The following is an 18,099-nucleotide window of genomic DNA, read 5'->3' as shown; positions in this document are numbered from 1 at the left end:
AAGACTGATACGACTGTAGACGATATTGTTCAAGATTTGTCTTGACTAATCGTATGAGATAATTCAGTTTCTTCGCTGCCATGGTTGCCTCTCTCGTTGCCATTGTCTATGAATTCGATGTTTTTCCTTAATTAATTGGAGTATGGAAGATGGTAAGTAGTAGCGGGTCAATGGCTGCTTGGAGCACACTGTAGAATATTTTACACATTAAAATCTTGTGTCCGTAAACTGTTGAACATCATTGTCAATATCTTTTGCTGTTAGTGGATGATATTCTGTAACTAACATTGAATCTAGGGTCAATTGAAATTTATCCCAATCAACAATAAGACGTTGGACATGAGGTGTTATGTTAGGAGACAAGGAGAAAGTAATCAACACTGGACAATGATCTGAATCAAATGCTTTTAATGATGCAACATAAGTTGATAAATGCACATTATTTTGAATTCCAATGTCAAAGATATCAGGAAAGTTAACTAGATTATATGGATATTATGTTGGTTCAGTTGGTGCGAGAATATGCAGACCAAAGTTGTTAATACAGTCGTAAAGACGACAGCCATTTGGTTTCGTTTCTCTGCAGCCCCATCATGTGTGTTTGGAGTTTAGATCACCCACAAGAAGTGTTTAACCGACTGAGGAAAATAAAAGAGCAAGGTATGCAGTACGAATATTTAGCAAATATTTGGGGGGCTTATAAGCAAAAAATAAAACAAAATCATAATTACTTTGACACATAATTTTGATTCCGACTGTTTCTATATCAGATGTATGAGGAAGAAGTACCTGATGATGTGTAATATTACGTTTAATTAAAATGGCAACACCACCAGATGCAGTTGAAGCTTTTCTATTATTTCTATATATTTTATATCATGGAACAGTGAAGAGTTCGTTTGGAAGAAGGTGAGTTTCTGTGACACAGACTATCGTAATATTATGTGTTGACAAAAAGGCAATCAAAGAAGATCGTTTCATTCTAATACCTTCAGCATTCGAATTGATTATATTGAGCTAATGAATAGAAATTTGATTATTTGCTGTCATTCTGGAAGTAAGATGACAGAGAAGAGATAAAGTAATATTTAATTGTTGACAAGAATAGAGTCAGGAGAGTGATAATGTGCGGGATAACCTTAGAGAGTAGATCAGTTAAGAGTGAAGAAGAAGAAAACTCTGGAGCAGGTTGACTTATAGGGCGTCGTTGACTCTGATCAAAGATCGTTTTACGTGTTAGATTGAAAATTTGCTTGAAATCTTGCAATACTCATATAGCCTATGGTTTTAGACATTGACGGATTTACTTGATGTTGAGAATCTACTTCGCGTTGAAATAATGATTGCGAAGATTCTGGAACATCAGTCCGTTGTTCCTGTCTTAACTGAACACCACGTGAGAATTTTTCCTTCATTTGTGAATAGTGTTCACAGCATCTGTAATTAGCTGGATGTTGTTGACAGTTCACGCACTTAGGTGGTGTTGTTTTAAGATTAGAGCATTGAGAGAAATAATGAGCCTCTAGACATCGTACACAGCGTAGTTGGAGTTGATAGTAGTTCTTTGTATGACCAAAATTTTGGCACCTAGTACACTGAGGAATGTCTTTGGATTGGCGTCTGATTTCGACTTTAACTATACTGTGCAGTAGGCGAGTGAGATTTAGGATTGATTTACCTTGGTCATTGTTGTCCAGTTCTATTGCGCAATGTGGAGTGGGCTGTTTGTTCTTTCCTAGGAGTCTCGTTACTTTATGAACTGTATAGTTAAGTTCTTCAAGAATAGGGTCACCAGATGTCCTCTTTTGTCCGGACATGTCCTCCATTTTAGGCCTTTTTCCGGGGTCCGGGCGGATTTAAAAAAAAAACAAATATCCTACTTTCCGTAACTTGTATGCCTGATATTTTGAAATTATCTGATTTGTCGCCTTTTTCAGTAAATTGCCAGTATGTGGCAGCAGCATCGACGGAATAAGTTTATACTTTTTACCAACGATCATAACTCCCTCTGCTCCTCTTTTTGATATTAATTATAATTTACTTGGCTTTCATATGTAGCTAACTGTAAAATCATTTTATATTATTAAGTTTTATCATAAGTATGCTGTAATAAAATAGATATAATAATAATAATAATAATAATAATAATAATAATGTATAACTAACATCTTATGTCTTTGATGATAGGGCATAAGTTAATCCATTCTTTAGGAGTATATGAAAGCTTCGTAATGACCCAACGTGACGTATACCGATGTCTTCAGATACATAACGTCTATACATTAAAGTAAATTGCACAACATGAAAATATAAATAGCTTTTTATGATGGGCCTTTATTACCAAAAGCTCGAATTTAAAGCGACACTCTTATGTAAGACTTATGCACCATTCGTTTTTCATGGACACTGACTGTTCCCGTAAGTACGCTAGTAACAACTAGAATAACGTATTTTTTTTACCGTGAAAATGACATAGAAAGAGCAAGTGAGTTGATTATTGAGTGAATACGTAACTTTTTCTTACAACTACATCTTTACTATTCGTAATGCATAATAACATTTCTTGTATTATCTTCGACTGTTTGGTAATACAGATCCAGAAACAAAATTTGGGCACTGAGCATGCGTAGTATGTTATAACTGGAACTTAGAAAATTCAGGTGGCCCAAATTTTGTTTCTAGGTCCAGGGGCGGTTTTTCGGGTGAAGCTCGTGAAGCGGCACTTCACCTGTTTACTAAGTGCAACTTCACTTATTTAGAAGTATTTAAATATTTTATTTTATTTCACTTCCTTTTTGTCTTTTACGTTCTGCGTTCTGATATGTTCTGCACTTAGGTATTTTGCATTATGGAACACTAGTCCCACTGTCACTATGGTTGGCGCAGAGTGGAGAAGGGTGACAATTGCAGCTATATCCCTATTTCAGAAGTAGAGCTTCTCAATTTGCGGATTTGTTTACGGGTAACCATGGCAAGGAGCCCTTGTAAGATTTCTATAGAACCTGTCTGCGAGGGTACTTGAATCGCTGACAAAATATTTCTCTTGTAGCTGCAAACACATTATAGCCTCCTGGCTTCGCTCTTTTGAAAGGAATATAACGGCACGGGAATACAATGAGATAAAATTCCTTGTCTTTCACAGTAGTCACATTTCTTTGTACCTGTTAATTTCAGTTTGTGAGACGTGTGAATAGAGTGACTGTGTTACGTCTTGTTGCTAAAACTATATATATTAGAAGATCAAGTTAACTAAGCAGTTATTTATTTTTAGTGATAGTTTTATAATTATTTTTAAAAGCGGGGACTTAAATATTTTTATTAACGAAGAATGTATCGTATAAACGATATAGTGTGTAGCGTGTTACAGACACCATTTTCGCGATGGACTGAAGGTGATGAAAGAGATCTATTTTTACCGGGGAAACCACCGGCGTGGCTCAGTCGGTTAAGGCGCTTGCCTGCCGGTCTGAAGTTGCGCTCGGGCGCGGGTTCAATCCCCGCTTGGGCTGATTACCTGTTTGGATTTTTTCGAGGTTTTCCCCAACTGTAAGGTGAAAGTCAGGTAATCTGTGGTGAATCGTCGGCCTCATCTCGCCAAATACAATCTCGCTATCACCAATCTCATCGACGCTAAATAACCTCGTAGTTGAAATAGCGTCGTTAAATAACCGACTAAAATAGAAAAAAATTGTCAGCGGGGAAACCAACACTAGTTATTAATATATCGGCAAAAAAGTTGAAAAGGAAAGATGAAAGATCTTACAACAAACATTTTAAAAGTGCGTGGTACAGTGAATATCAGTGGCTGTGCGGTAGTTATTTGGAAAAATTGTTTTGTTGGCCCTGTTTGTTAGTTGGAATAAAAAAAAAGCATGGAACTCGAATGGATTTTGTGAAAACAGATGAAGTTTTTGTCATTTTTTTTTTTGAAAAGGCTAAAGAAAGAGGTGAATTTTCAGGGCAGAAATATGTTAAGCTGTCAGAAGGTGAACTTTTTCAGAAGTACAAACAATTATTTTTGAAATATGTGACGTCATTTGTATGCAAGTTAACACTAGATATCAAGACATTGAACAGCTTCAGTTTTGCTCTTTTGCCAATACTTCCAAATTTCTTCAGTATTAAAATATTTTTCCTTCTAATGCTCTTGCCACTCTACAAAAGACTTTCCCAAATTTGTTCAAAATAAGTCGTTTGAAAACAGAACTAGAGCTTCTCTATGCTGATCATGAGTACCAGAACATTTCCCCTGATACAAGCACTAAAACTTGTAAGAGGAAACAAGGACGTATTGAAGAAACCTATAGGCTCTTTTCCCCTAGTGTGACATTACCGTCAACAAGCGTTTCAGTGGAGCGAAGAGCTTCACCAACTTTTGAGGTTGCGAGCCGCCACTTCCTAGGTCTGTACATCAGCCTCGCGGGCGGGCGGGCGGGTATGGTGGTAAGATAGGTAGGTAGGATGGGTGGATGGATAGATGGATAAACAGAGAGGCTGGTAGATAAGTAGGCGGACGGATGGACAGACAGATATTAATAAATACAGAGCTAGACGCATTGATAGTGGATGGATACAAATATGTGTACAGATTGTGAATAAGTGAATAATTTTAAATATAAATTTTTCTTCTAGGTTGGCCTGTGAAAGATGTCCCTCGATGAAACGCCAGGTATCCAGATGTCTCCATTGATTTTTAAGGAGAACGAGGTGGACATCATAACTGCGAGGTATGTGCACATAGTAACTGCAAAATGGGAACTGGATGTTTTCAAGTTTTACTGAATTAACTAATAAGTTAAGTCCGAAGTTTTAGCCCCTATTCTATTCCGAAACGTGCAGCATTACGTCTGTTTACTGCTGCGTCATGCATCAGGTATATACAGTCAACTCACAAAAACACTCATGCACAGTACAACCTCAAGCTCCAGGTAACCCGGTCAGTCTGATATAATTTGTTCGTGAGTAATAATATGATGATTAATGTAGGCAGTATACCGATAATAAACAAACAGTGTTGTTGGACATATTATCGCTCAGAGAACATACAAAGTCAGTTGCATAAGTGAACTGACATTTAAATTATATAAATGAACAATAATATTTATATTGTCACGATTTTCTGGAACAAAACATTATTTTGTTCATACAACATATATGCAATACATAGATGGGTTACAAACATAGTAATTATATTATTTAAATTTTACATTACTCCCTACATCTTCAATGATTTACATATTTACATTATATATACTTCAGACCATTGGATTTTTTCAAGACTGTTCAATTTATAGCGAGACTATAGCAATATACTTTTCACTATAATCCGCATTACAGTGCGTTTGTATCGATCAGATAGTGAGAAGCAAGTGTGTTACAGTTCTTACAAACAAACTCTACATTGTATTCAGCACCATCACCTGAACTTTCATCTGTGATGAAATTTGTGACAGTGATTGGGTGATCAAATTCACATCGATAAAAAAGAAGACACAAAGCTTAAAAAAGGAGGACATTGTTCGAAAAAAGAGGACAGAAAATATTTACTTTGATTTAGGCTTAGGTCTATATTATACTTTAAATTACGTCAATATACAGTAAAGATTTAGGCTTATATCTTACTTAAAAGTATGTTTTACACAATAATTTATTTTATTACACAATAATTATGATAAAAATACATATTAAAATCAAGGGAACTATAATTATTAAAGAGGACATAAAATATCTATTTATATTTAGACTTACGTCTATATATATATTTTTTTATTATCCAATTTAATAAACTCTATTTCACCCTGAGGTATATTAGGGTTGTAGTTGGCATCAAAATATATTTTATAAGTAACAAACAATAATAAAATTATAATACAAAATTGTTGTCAAGGTTACAATTCACATTAATTTTGTACAAGAATGCACCTTAATGAAAGAATGGATCGTTTCATAAAGCCTCAAGGCATGTCTCTATATTTATATCTAATGGTTATAGGAAGAAATATTTTTATGTACATTGAACATGTTATTTTAGAAGCAATAAATAGCAATACTAAGAGATGGCTTAAAATTTAAGAATTAAATACATTATTTAGTAACAACAATTGGCAATAATCAGGTATTACAAGAAATGGCTCAAAATTAGAAATCAAATGCATAATTAAAATAAAAATTAAAACCAATGGTACAATATTATAATATGTGAAATTGAAGACTTACAGTTTCATTATAGTTGATTAGAACTAATACGATTTTTTTTCCCCGGAATAATTTAACATTTTACAGTTTCACGAATATTCTATTCAAGAAGGACATGAAATACTTATATGATTTAGAGTTGGTAAGTATATTGGTTCACGGTTTGGTAAATGTATAATTTAAAGTGTCCAGTAACAACTCAAGCTCGTATTTTTCACGGCAAAAGACTGGACAATCATAATACATGTTTGACATCTTGAGATTCCTCCCCACAAATGCAAGTTACATCGTCTTTAATATGGAATCTATTTAAGTATTCCCTGAATTTTCCATGCCCAGTCAAAAACTGTGTCAGTACGAAATTTGGCGTTATTACTTTACATTTATTACGATCATAGACCTTGGAAAATACAGCTCTTTTGTAAGAATTCCCTTATCACTATTGACCCATCTTTCGTTCCATTCTTGCATATAATGTTCTTTGGCTACTTTTTTGATATAGGATAGCGGACATAAATTGTACGACAGTGGCACATCAGAGTTGGCTGCCATCTTTACCAATTCATCGGCTCTCTCATTTCCAACTATCCCAGTATGCCCTCTGACCCAAGTTATACAAATATGGATGGCACTTTTCATTATTAAAGTTCTTATCTCTGAGGCTATAATGTTAGTGTTATATTTATCATTAATTGATATTACTGCTGACTGCGAGTCACTGTGAACGCAAGCACTGTAACCAGACTGACTGCACCATTTGATTGCTTCTCGCAAAGCTAATAGTTCCGCCTGAACAGTGTTGCCAACTGGACGGAAATTCCGTCAAAATTGACGGAATTTCAACGTAGTGGACGGGAAAAAAATGACTTTGACGGGTGACGGATTTTCTGGCGGGAATTACGATTTACATCGTCTTTTGACATTATTAGTTGCTGTCATTTTTAATTGTCTAATTTTTGGGAGATTTCACTTTTTATTTGAATAGACCTGGCTGTTCCGTACTGTGTTTAAGAATCCCCTGTTTCAGACTTCCTCGTAATCAAGTCAGATGTTAACGATTGATTATATTAATCAGAATTGGTAAGTAAGTTGTATTAAAATTTGCTTGTATATATTGGATCTTATTATTTTTTTAAAATTTGACGGATTCTGACGGATTTCCAAGTGTTATACTGACGGGGATACGATTTATGTGTTGGCAACACTGCGCCTGAAACACTGAGCACTCTGAGGAGAGTTTGAAGATAGCTGAAGTGTGTTCGCTGTCGTTCCTGTAGGCAACAAAGGCACAGCCTACTTTGGCATTTTGATTCGACAGTTTATCCAAACGCGATCCATCTGTATAGATCATACAGTCATGGGAATCTGCATCACAAGTTTCTTTGAGACAGGGTATGTATAAAGATGGATGCCCTGCCTGGAGAGGATTTGCTGGTTCTCTACGTCTCTACGATTTACGTCTATATTATATTCAAAATTATGTCGATATCTATTTTATTACAGCATACTTATGATAAAACTTCATAATATAAAATGATTTTACAGTTAGCTACATATGAAAGCCAAGGAAACTATAATTAGTATCAAAAAGAGGAGCAGAGAGAGTCATTATCGTTGGTAAAAAGTATATTCCGTCGATGCTGCTGCCACCTACTGGCAAATTACACATCGCAGGACGTAATAGGAGCATACTATTTGATATAAGGTATAAGCACAGTCTACTATATACAGTCGCGAAGCTTGAGGTGATTTTTTGCAAATCTCGAGATAAAGCGCTCCAAGCGGTTAGCAACTAGAAACAATAGACTGTCTACGGTCGACTTTGGATTTAGAGTGGACTGAGTCGTATTTCCATCGAGTGCTAGGTCGTTGCGTATTTCGCATTGATGCTCGTGAAGATCTTTATAATAATATAAAGTTTTGCTCTCTTCATTTCGAAAACACACAATTTATGAATGAAACAAAAATAAATTAATCTGGAATGCAGTTCCAACTTTATTTGATGTTTCAAATAAACCTGTTCTGTTATTACCTGCAGCTGAGAAACAAAAGCTTTGCACTAATTCTACGTCTGCATCAGCTGATTCAGACAACATAGGCCTACTTTTTTTTTTTCAAAGGATATGTTTTTAATTATAGCTATTAATTTTGTTGTTATTTTTATTTGTTACTTTACTAGAGACGTAGAAAAAGTAATTCTGTTACAATAAAATTTATTGATCACGTTTTATTTCCAATTCTGGTGTGATTATTATTGCTTAACCTCATCCCACTTTGTTAACTACGTAAGACTACACTACAAGTACCGGTACACGTAAGTTATTCCCATGAATTCATATTTCCATTATTATTGTTGTAAAGGGAAATGCAAATTAATATTTATTGGTTTCATAGTTCATTATCGCTATAAACTCGAATGAGTGAAGCGATTATAGTAAATTTCAGTTCGTTTTGCACAAACAAAAATAATATTAACCTATTTCTTGCAGGTATCGAGTTTATGGTGGAATTTAATATACTTCATTAAAATAATAAATTAACTTTATCGATTTAATATTTCAATAATGGAAGGAAGGTATTAATTTTTCCAAAAGAACACGACAACGAAAGTGTAACATATTTTGTCATCTGCTAGGAGAGATCTGTGATGATGAGGCGATAGTAGCGATCCTAGTGGTGGGCAACTACCCATGTTTGCATTTTTACTACATATTGAGCTTCGCGACTGTATATAGTAGACTGTGGTATAAGGCCATTTTCACACAAGTTACATTCCTGCAGATTTGCGTCTGTGCAACCAATCAACATGTTATCTCATATAGCCGAAATTACTGCATACTCTCAAAATTTTTCTTGAGTGCCTATTTTAACAGAAATTCATGTATTAGGTTTGTGACAATTGGTCCGTTAGATAACCCAGTAAGAATATGTGAGATATTGTCCAGTTGTTTTTAGAGCTTGAGTCATTGGCAACTGTGATGATTCTAAAATAGTGATGGTGTCAGAAATAACTGAAAAGTTATAATCAATCTTATTATTAAGCACGTACAAACCCTATGAGACTGATCGGGTTGCTGTTCTACTGCATGAGTGTTTTTGTGAGTAGACTGCACGTACTTTATGCATAGGTCAAGAGTAAACAAGCGAAATGCTAACCTCCTTCAACATGCTGCGGACTAGAATAGGGGCTAAACCTTCGGGCTCTACTAATAAGACAGTTGAAAGACAAGCATATTACTGTTAAATGACAAAGTTATCATGCCTCACTCAGAAAATGCAAAAGCAAGCACTATAAGATCACAATCATGCATTGACATAGTAATTGCAAGCAATATAGATTCGTTAAAACATACAAACTCCATAAAATATTTTCGTTCTCATAGATCATTCCTTAATATTTCAACAAAACAAGAGAGATCTACAAGTTAATAAAAATCGTTCATTTTGTAAAATGAATTATTTGCGGTTTGAATAAGAAGAAATTTACAAAGATGAATGAATGAACGAACGAACGAATGAAGGAATAAATGAATAAATAAATAAATAAATAAATAAATAAATAAATAAATAAATAAACAAGTAAAAAATGGATATTTTGAGAAATAAATAAACAATAAATTAATAAATATATAAATGACTGTGGATAATAAATAAAACACAGAACCTATGAAATTTTTATAGAACTTAGCACCTTTCATAAATTGTGAAATTTATTTTATCTCAGTGTGGTAATTTTAGTAGCATCATCAAACTGTTGATAAAGGTCGGTCAAAATTTGTCATATGTATCTCTAATTTATTTCTGAAAAATAAAATCTCAATATTTTTTAAGAGACAACATTCTTTTATTAATAACATACTCTTTATAAATAGGGGATGCGTCTTCAGATTCGCGTCTTTTAAACGCTGCAAAATCTCTTTTAGGCTCTCTGCGTGTTCCTCTGTTATTGAACTGTAGACAATGACGTCATCAATATAAACAAATGCCGACTCGCCTTTTAAGCCTGCTAGGACACCATCCATTAGTCTTTGAAAAGTACTCGGGGCTCCTACCAGACCAAATGCCATTCGTTTGTATTCAAACGTTCCCATAGATGTACCGAAGGCAGTTTTCTCTTTGTCTTTTTCATCAATTTCGACTTGTCAAAAGCAAATGAATAAGTCAATTTTGCTGAAGTATTTAGTACCAGATAAACTTTCGAGTGTTTCTACGATGTTAGGGATTGGATATGAATCGGCATGGGTAACAGAATTTAGACCTCTGAAATCGGTACAGAATCACATTTGCTCGCTTCCTTCAGATGATTTCTTTGGGACTAGAACTATGGATGCGCTCCACGGGCTGGCAGACGGTCAGATTATGTTCTTACCTAGCATATCCTGTAACATGTCCTTGACTACGTCTTTGTACTTGTGCGGCAACCTATAAGGTGTTTTCTTTATAGGTAGAACATCTCCTACGTTAATCCTGTGTTTCACCTTACTTGTGCACCCTAATTCATTCATGTATGATCTTGGAAAACATCTTGATTTCGTGTAGGACTTTTCTTATCATTACTTGATCTGTTTCGCTCAGATAGTCTAAGCTGATAGACTCTAAGGGTGCTATTCATAGACATTTCGCTAACCCGCGCTACGAGCGTGCTGAACTAACCCCGGCTATCGACTAGTTACTTGTACAGGATTCATATATCATATCATATCATATCATATCATATCATATCATATCATATCATATCATATCATATCATATATCATATCATATATCATATCATATCATATCATATCATATCATATCATATCATATCATATCATATCATATATCATATATCATATCATATCATATCATATCATATCATATCATATCATATCATATCATATCATATCATATATCATATCATATCATATCATATCATATCATATCATATCATATCATATCATATCATATCATATCATATCATATCATATCATATCATATCATATCATATCATATCATATCATATCGCTAATACTGGTTTATGAATACGAAAAACGTTAGTTCGCTGATCATCCACCGGAATCCCGCGCTAAGAATGTCTATGAATACGGCCCCTAAAATACTCTCTGAACCTTTGCTTATTGCGCTTATAATATTATGCTGTTTTTGTGGTGAGGCATCACTATACGGGTACTCAATTTCTCCTAATATTCGTCTCTTTTGTACTCGTATTTATTCGCCCGTACAATTTATAATTTTCACAGGGACTAACTGACTCTTACATGGCTCGATTTCATTTAGGGTGTTAGCAACATATACACCATTTATTCCGAAACTCGCCGGCTCGAGAATAATCGGAATTTTGTCTTAAAACGTCTCCTCATTTCTCTCATTGGAACCTACTCCTTCTCTGGTGGTATTTCCATTGACTCGTTCTAAGAGCACTATTTCGCTTCTTGGCGGTATAATAGCTTCCTGCTATTTCGAACAACCAGTCTCGGAATTTAGATTTAGGATGTGGGTCTGTTCTAAGACATTTTGACTTTTCCCTCTCACTGTGCCCTACTTGATGTGGCGGACTCAAATTCTGCGTCTGCTGCGTTCGAGTCATTGATCTTGGCGTCCCAAAGTCAATTACACCTACCTTTTCATGACATGTGGACTCGTTTGTCAAGTTTGTAACACTGCCTTCCCTTGTCTTCAACCTTCGGCTTCCTATATCGAGAATACACTTATGTTTCTGTAGAAAATCTAAACCTAGCAGCCCACCTATTTTCGTGCCTGCATTTATTGGACATACTATAAAACTTTGCGGGATCCTTACTACATTTGTAAACTCTAAGATCTTGGGTTCCCTTTACCTCAAGACTCTTCCCGGTAATACCGTACTTGTTGCTCTTATATCGTTATGATTAATTGGGTTCCCTGCTAACCCTGCTCAGACGATTGATATGGTTGCCCCTGTATCTACTAACCACTTAGTTACCTTCCCGTTTACCTTGCTATGGCCAGGAGTTCTGCCGCATGTGAATCGGGGACGGGGAGAGCTAAAGCGGATGGTTTATTGGGTATCATGTCTATTATGAAAACACTCTCTTGCTATAAGAACCCTTTTTCCACAAGAGTAACACACTATATTAATTATTATCCCTACGAAATCCATGTGCAGCACCTCTATTTCTTTTTGTGTATTGTAGTGACTTTCCCTCAGCGTCTCTGCGCTGTTGGTGACGCGGAGTGGGAGGTGGTCTTTTCGCACGGCAATCTGTAGTCATGTTCCCATTGCGGTGACATTTGTGACAGAATTTATGTTCTGTTACTACGAATAGATCGCGATGACCTGTTTCTTGTCTCGCTTCGGTCGTCGCTGTGACGGCTAACTGGACAGCGTCTTTCATATTCTTCGCTCTTCCTAACCGAACATGTTTACCTATTTCCCCTAGACCTGCTTTAACAATCGACGTTTCCCCTCTTTTATGAGGATCCGTCGTTCTAACGGGTCCCTTGTCTCTTTTAAGGTTTTTAAACTGAGAGCTTTAACCCTGTCCGAAAAAGCTTCTGAGCGTTGTTTTCTTTTGTGTGGCCGTTTGTAGCTCTGCATAATAATAATTATCAGGCAGTTTTTCCTTAAATCTGTCCTCAAACGCGACTCTAATATCTGCGAAGGCGACACCATGTTGAGTGAGATTGAGATCTGGTCTACATTGCAAAAATTCAAATGCGAGTCCTGCTATTTTAAGTCTGAACATGTGTTTCTTATCTTCGTCACTTAAGTTTCCTAATAGCGCAGCGGCGTCAATGTTTTTGAAAAATTCATAAACTGGTAAGCTGCCTGGTAATTCTTTCAACACGGTAGCTGTGGATAGATCTTTAGTTTTCCGTTGTTTTCGCAAAACCTCTAGTTCAGTTTGTAACCCATATAACAATAATTTTTCGGGATTGTGCGCATTTTTGTTTTACTGGAGGAAATCAGTCACTGTCCGCCACACGGAAATTATCATGCAGCACTATATTATGCACTATATATAACTAAAGGGCGAAAAAATGTGCGTTATGCCTTAAGTTCAGTGTCAACGTACTATAGTGTCATCATTCACTCAAGTAAACAGCGGCAAGAGAGTACAGTCTGGTAATGAGAACCTCATCACTCCATTCAATCGATCTATAAATAGTGGAATGAAGTTGTAATATAGTTATGATGATTTAAAAACTAACCTCAAATATTAACTGTCACCGCCCGGATGATTAAAGGATGCATTACACTAAACCACAATATGCATTCGTAAATTATCGAAAGAAAAATTTCTACGTCTCTCACTCAAACAGTTTTTCAACATCGAAAAGCTTCTGTCCGTGTCATAAGATGCTAGAGGTGCATATGAAAAAAGCGCCGTAGTATGTCGTTTTTCCCTCCCCTCAAAATGTTACATATAACTGTATAACCGGTATTTTTTTTTTTTTTAATTTATGGAATTTCTTTCACCTTTTCACCTCTAAAATGTGAATTATCAAGTTTCTTGAACGAAATATTTGCAGAAATCATATTACATAAATCCACATTAAATTCAGATCGTGTATGTTCTTTTATTATTTGATGTCGAAGATCTTTGTACGTTTTCAGTATGTTTCTTGCTGTTACAATGCCGCTCTATGTAATATTTCCTATGTATTTTAATTTCACATTTGCACACAGTACAGAAAATATTTTCCCCTTGCGGAATCAAAATCTCTCTTCCGTATATATTTCTTAGATTGTTTAATTCCAAATCCTTCGACTTAGGTATTTTAAATCACTTTAACAGAAGACTACCACCTGCACAAAGACAATAAACAATATTGTAAACACCTGGCTTTCTTTCCTATACGACTAGAAGTTGACACTGAACATCATTTGCTAGTTCCTCTTGTACTGCTGCCCTCTCGTAGTGCATTTATGTTATTGCGCTTGTACCTGTGACGTCATCCATACTTCAGACCAAACTAACCTGCATCGCGTGATAACGCACATTTTTCCGCCCTCTAATTATAACAGACATTTCTTATTAAATAACTTACTGTAACTACTAGACACATTATTATCAGACTGTAATCAATAGACATTATTTAGTAGTTTCTCTTGTATTCCGATATACAGCTGCATATTAAATGAAGAACGCGTCTATTAGAAGTTCGCGTCGTATCCGTTTCTGAGCACCATTTTTGTTGTGCGCGACAACTTAGGTCGGATGATTTGCTGAACGGAGGGTTACTGTGTTCGACTCCCACTAAGTACCATACTCAAACTTATCAGGATTTCTGGCACAACCATTTTTGTATAATGGAAAAAAGAGGAACGATTGTACTGAATGAGCTGGTTCTCTCAGGATATATAGGAAAACTACCTGGTTTCTCAACTCAAGTTCAAGATTGAATTACAGTAGAGCATCGATTATCCGAAACAATTGGGGACGGGGGGTGTTAGGATAATTGATTTTTCGAATAACCAATCATTTACGAAAACAAATTGTACCAGTGTCATAGGAGCAGTATGAAACAAAGAAAACTGATATTAAACAAAAACTGTACATACAGTATATATTTTGCTTCGCACGTCTTACAAATAATACAGAGAACTGACAAGCCTAGTTTGACAAGTTCAAAATGGTCATTAAAGTAGGCATACAGTTTAGGAAAAGAAGTCCATTTTTTTTGCTTCAGAACTGAGACTCGTTTTTTTTGCAACTAAATCTCGCAAATAGCGCTAGCGAAATTCTACATGGCGCGCGCAAATTTGTATTTGCCGACTGGAACATTTTCGGTTAACCGATGTTTCGGTTGATCGATATTCGGATAATCGATGCTCTACTGTAATTATGAAGAAAACTATATTACTTACTTACTTACTGGATTTAAAATAGTGTTCAGACAACTGTAATAATTATCTCCATTATTTTAAATCTTAACTTATGAACACTGTTGTATTTCGACCTACTAAGTATTTAATTACTTACTGGATTTTAAGGAACCCACAGGTTCATTGCAGCCCTCACATAAGCCCGTCATCGGTCCCCATCCTGAGCAAGATTAATCCAGTCTCTATCATCATATCCCACCTCCCTCAAATCCATTTTAATATTATCCCCCATCTACGTCTTGGCCTCCCCAAAGGTCTTATTCCCTCCGGCCTCTCAACTAACACTCCATATGCATTTCTGGATTCGCCCATACGTGCTACATGCCCTGCCCATCTCAAACGTCTGGATTTAATGTTCCTAATTATGTCAGGTGAAGAATACAATGCGTGTAGTTCTCGTTGTATAACTGTCTCAATTCTCCTGTAACTTCATCCCTCTTAGCCACAAACATTTTCCCAAGAACCTTATTCTCAAACATTTTTAATCTCTGTTCCTCTCTCAAAATGAGAGCCCAAGTTTCACAACTATACAGAACAACCGGTAATATAACTGTTTTATAAATTCTGACTTTCAGTTTTTTTGACAGGAGACTGGATGATAATAGCTTCTCAACCGAATAATAAAAGGAATTTCCCATATTTATTCTGCGTTTAATTCTCTCCCGAGTGTCATTTATATTTGTTACTGTTGCTCCAAAATAATATTACAAAACTATATTTGATTTATTAAATTTACAAACTAACATTATGGATTACTTACATCAGCCTGGCGAAAATGTGATGTGCGCCGAGCCACTGTGTAACCTGCAACGTGCATAGCACCTATGGAGGGAGGCGGACATCCGAAGGGGAAGTGAAGCAACTGTCTGATCTATTAACAGATTTTCATTTTCCTTACGTCAAACACTTAAATATAATTTTATACAGTATAAGGTTACAAACTAATGTTTAGTACGTGTAGCGAAGAAAGAAATGAATAAGAAAACATAGGACACATTATCACAACCTAAAATTAACTGTCTTCAGAATGTCTCTGCGACAGAGTTTCAAAATCAGGAATTTTGTCACTTACTGCCAGTCGTAGTTGATCACGAATATACTTGTCTGTCAGTCGTGATCTAAATTTGGTTTTTACTATTTTCCTTGTTGAAAATAATTTTTCACAAACGTAAGTTGTAGCGAACATGGCCTCAACAGAGCAAGCGAAAGAACGAAACTTCGGTTATTAATAATAATAATACTCACTTATTGGCTTTCAAGGAACCCGGAGGTTCATTGCCGCCCTCACATAAGCCCGCCATTGGTCCCTATCCTGAGCAAGATCAATCCAGTCTCCACCATCATATCCTACCTCCCTCAAATCCATTTTAATATTATCCTCCCATCTACATCTCGGCCTCCCCAAAGGTCTTTTGCCCTCCGGCCTCCCAACTAACACTCTATATGCATTTCTGGATTCGCCCACACGTGCTACATGCCCTGCCCATCTCAAACGTCTGGATTTTGTGGTCCTAATTATGTCAGGTGAAGTGTACAATGCGTGCAGGTCTGTGTTGTGTAACTTTCTCCATTCTCCTGTAACTTCATCCCTCTTAGCCCCAAATATTTTCCTAAGAACCTTATTCTCAAAAACCCTCAATCTCTGTTCCTCTCTCGGAGTGAGAGTCCAAGTTTCACAGCCATACAGAACAACCGGTAATATAACCGTTTTATAAATTCTAACTTTCAGATTTTTTGACAGAAGACTAGATGACAAAAGCTTCTCAACCCAATAATAACACGCATTTCCCATATTTATTCTGCGTTTAATTTCCTCCCGAGTGTCATTTATGTTTGTTACTGTTGCTCCAAGATATTTGAATTTTTCCACCTCTTCGAAGGATAAATCTCCAATTTTTATAGTTCCATTTCGTACTATATTCTGGTCACGAGACATAATCATGTACTTTGTCTTTTCGGGATTTACTTCCAACTCAATCGCTTTACTTGCTTCAAGTAGAATTTCCGCGTTTCCCCTAATCGTTTGTGGATTTTCTCCTAACATATTCACGTCATCCGCATAGATAAGAAGCTTATGTAACCCGTTCAATTCCAAACCCTGCCTGTTATCCTGAACTTTTCTAATGGCATATTCTAGAGCGAAGTTAAAAAGTAAACGTGATAGTGCATCTGCCTGCTTTAGCCCGCAGTGAATTAGAAAAGCATCAGATAGAAACTGACCTATACGGACACTGCTGTAAGTTTCACTAAGACACATTTTAATTAATCGAACTAGTTTCTTGGGAATACCAAATTCAATAAGAATATTATACAAAACTTCTCTCTTAACCGAGTCATACGCCTCTTTGAAATCTATGAATAACTGATGTACTGTACCCTTATACTCCCATTTTTTCTCCAATATCTGTCGAATACAAAAAATCTGACCAATAATAGATCTATTACGCCTAAAACCACGCTGATGATCCCCAATAATTTCATCTACATATGGAGTTAATCTTCTCAAAAGGTTATTCGACAAAATTTTGTATGACGTCAACAAAAGTGATATTCCTCGAAAGTTACTACAGTTAGTCTTGTCCCCCTTCTTAAAAATAGGTACGATTATGGACTCCTTCCATTGTTCTGGTACAATTTCCTTTTCCCAAATTGCCTGTACAATTTTATAAATTTCGCTAGATAATGCCCTTCCACCCTCTTTTATTAAATCTGCTGGAATTTGATCAATACCTGGAGACTTGCACTTTTTCAGATTTTCTAATGCGATTTTGACTTCTGAAAGTGTGGGTTGGGGTATAAATGGCTCAGCAGTTTGTATTTGAATTTCGTCCCGATCATTTCTATTTGGCCTATGTATATTTAGTAGTAGCCCAAAATAGTTTTTCCATCTGTTCAGGATTGAATGAGAGTCTGCAAGCAAGTCACCATTCTCATCCTTGATCACGTTTACCCTTGCCTGATATCCGTTTTTAAATTCCTTTATACCCTTATATAAATCTCGAATGTTTTTATTCTTACTATTTGTTTCTATCTCA

The 18,099-nt window shown here is 35.9% G+C and overlaps 1 protein-coding gene across 2 annotated transcripts in view; it reads left to right on the top strand.

Moving 5' to 3' along the window:
• The first annotated feature begins 4,629 nt into the window (after nucleotides 1-4,629).
• Nucleotides 4,630-18,099, top strand: part of LOC138694442 (sialin-like) — a 94,077-nt gene continuing 80,607 nt past the window's right edge. For both annotated transcript variants that reach the window (XM_069818152.1, XM_069818151.1), the window contains exon 1: nucleotides 4,630-4,727. In XM_069818152.1, the coding sequence (XP_069674253.1) occupies nucleotides 4,648-4,727 (80 nt within the window). In that variant the 5' untranslated portion in view covers nucleotides 4,630-4,647. The remainder of the gene's footprint in view (nucleotides 4,728-18,099) is intronic.

This window comes from Periplaneta americana, chromosome 2 (genome assembly GCF_040183065.1).
Source record: "Periplaneta americana isolate PAMFEO1 chromosome 2, P.americana_PAMFEO1_priV1, whole genome shotgun sequence".
Lineage (NCBI taxonomy): Eukaryota > Metazoa > Arthropoda > Insecta > Blattodea > Blattidae > Periplaneta > Periplaneta americana.
Note: the sequence above shows the minus strand (reverse complement) of the source record. Positions and strands in the feature narration are given on the sequence as shown.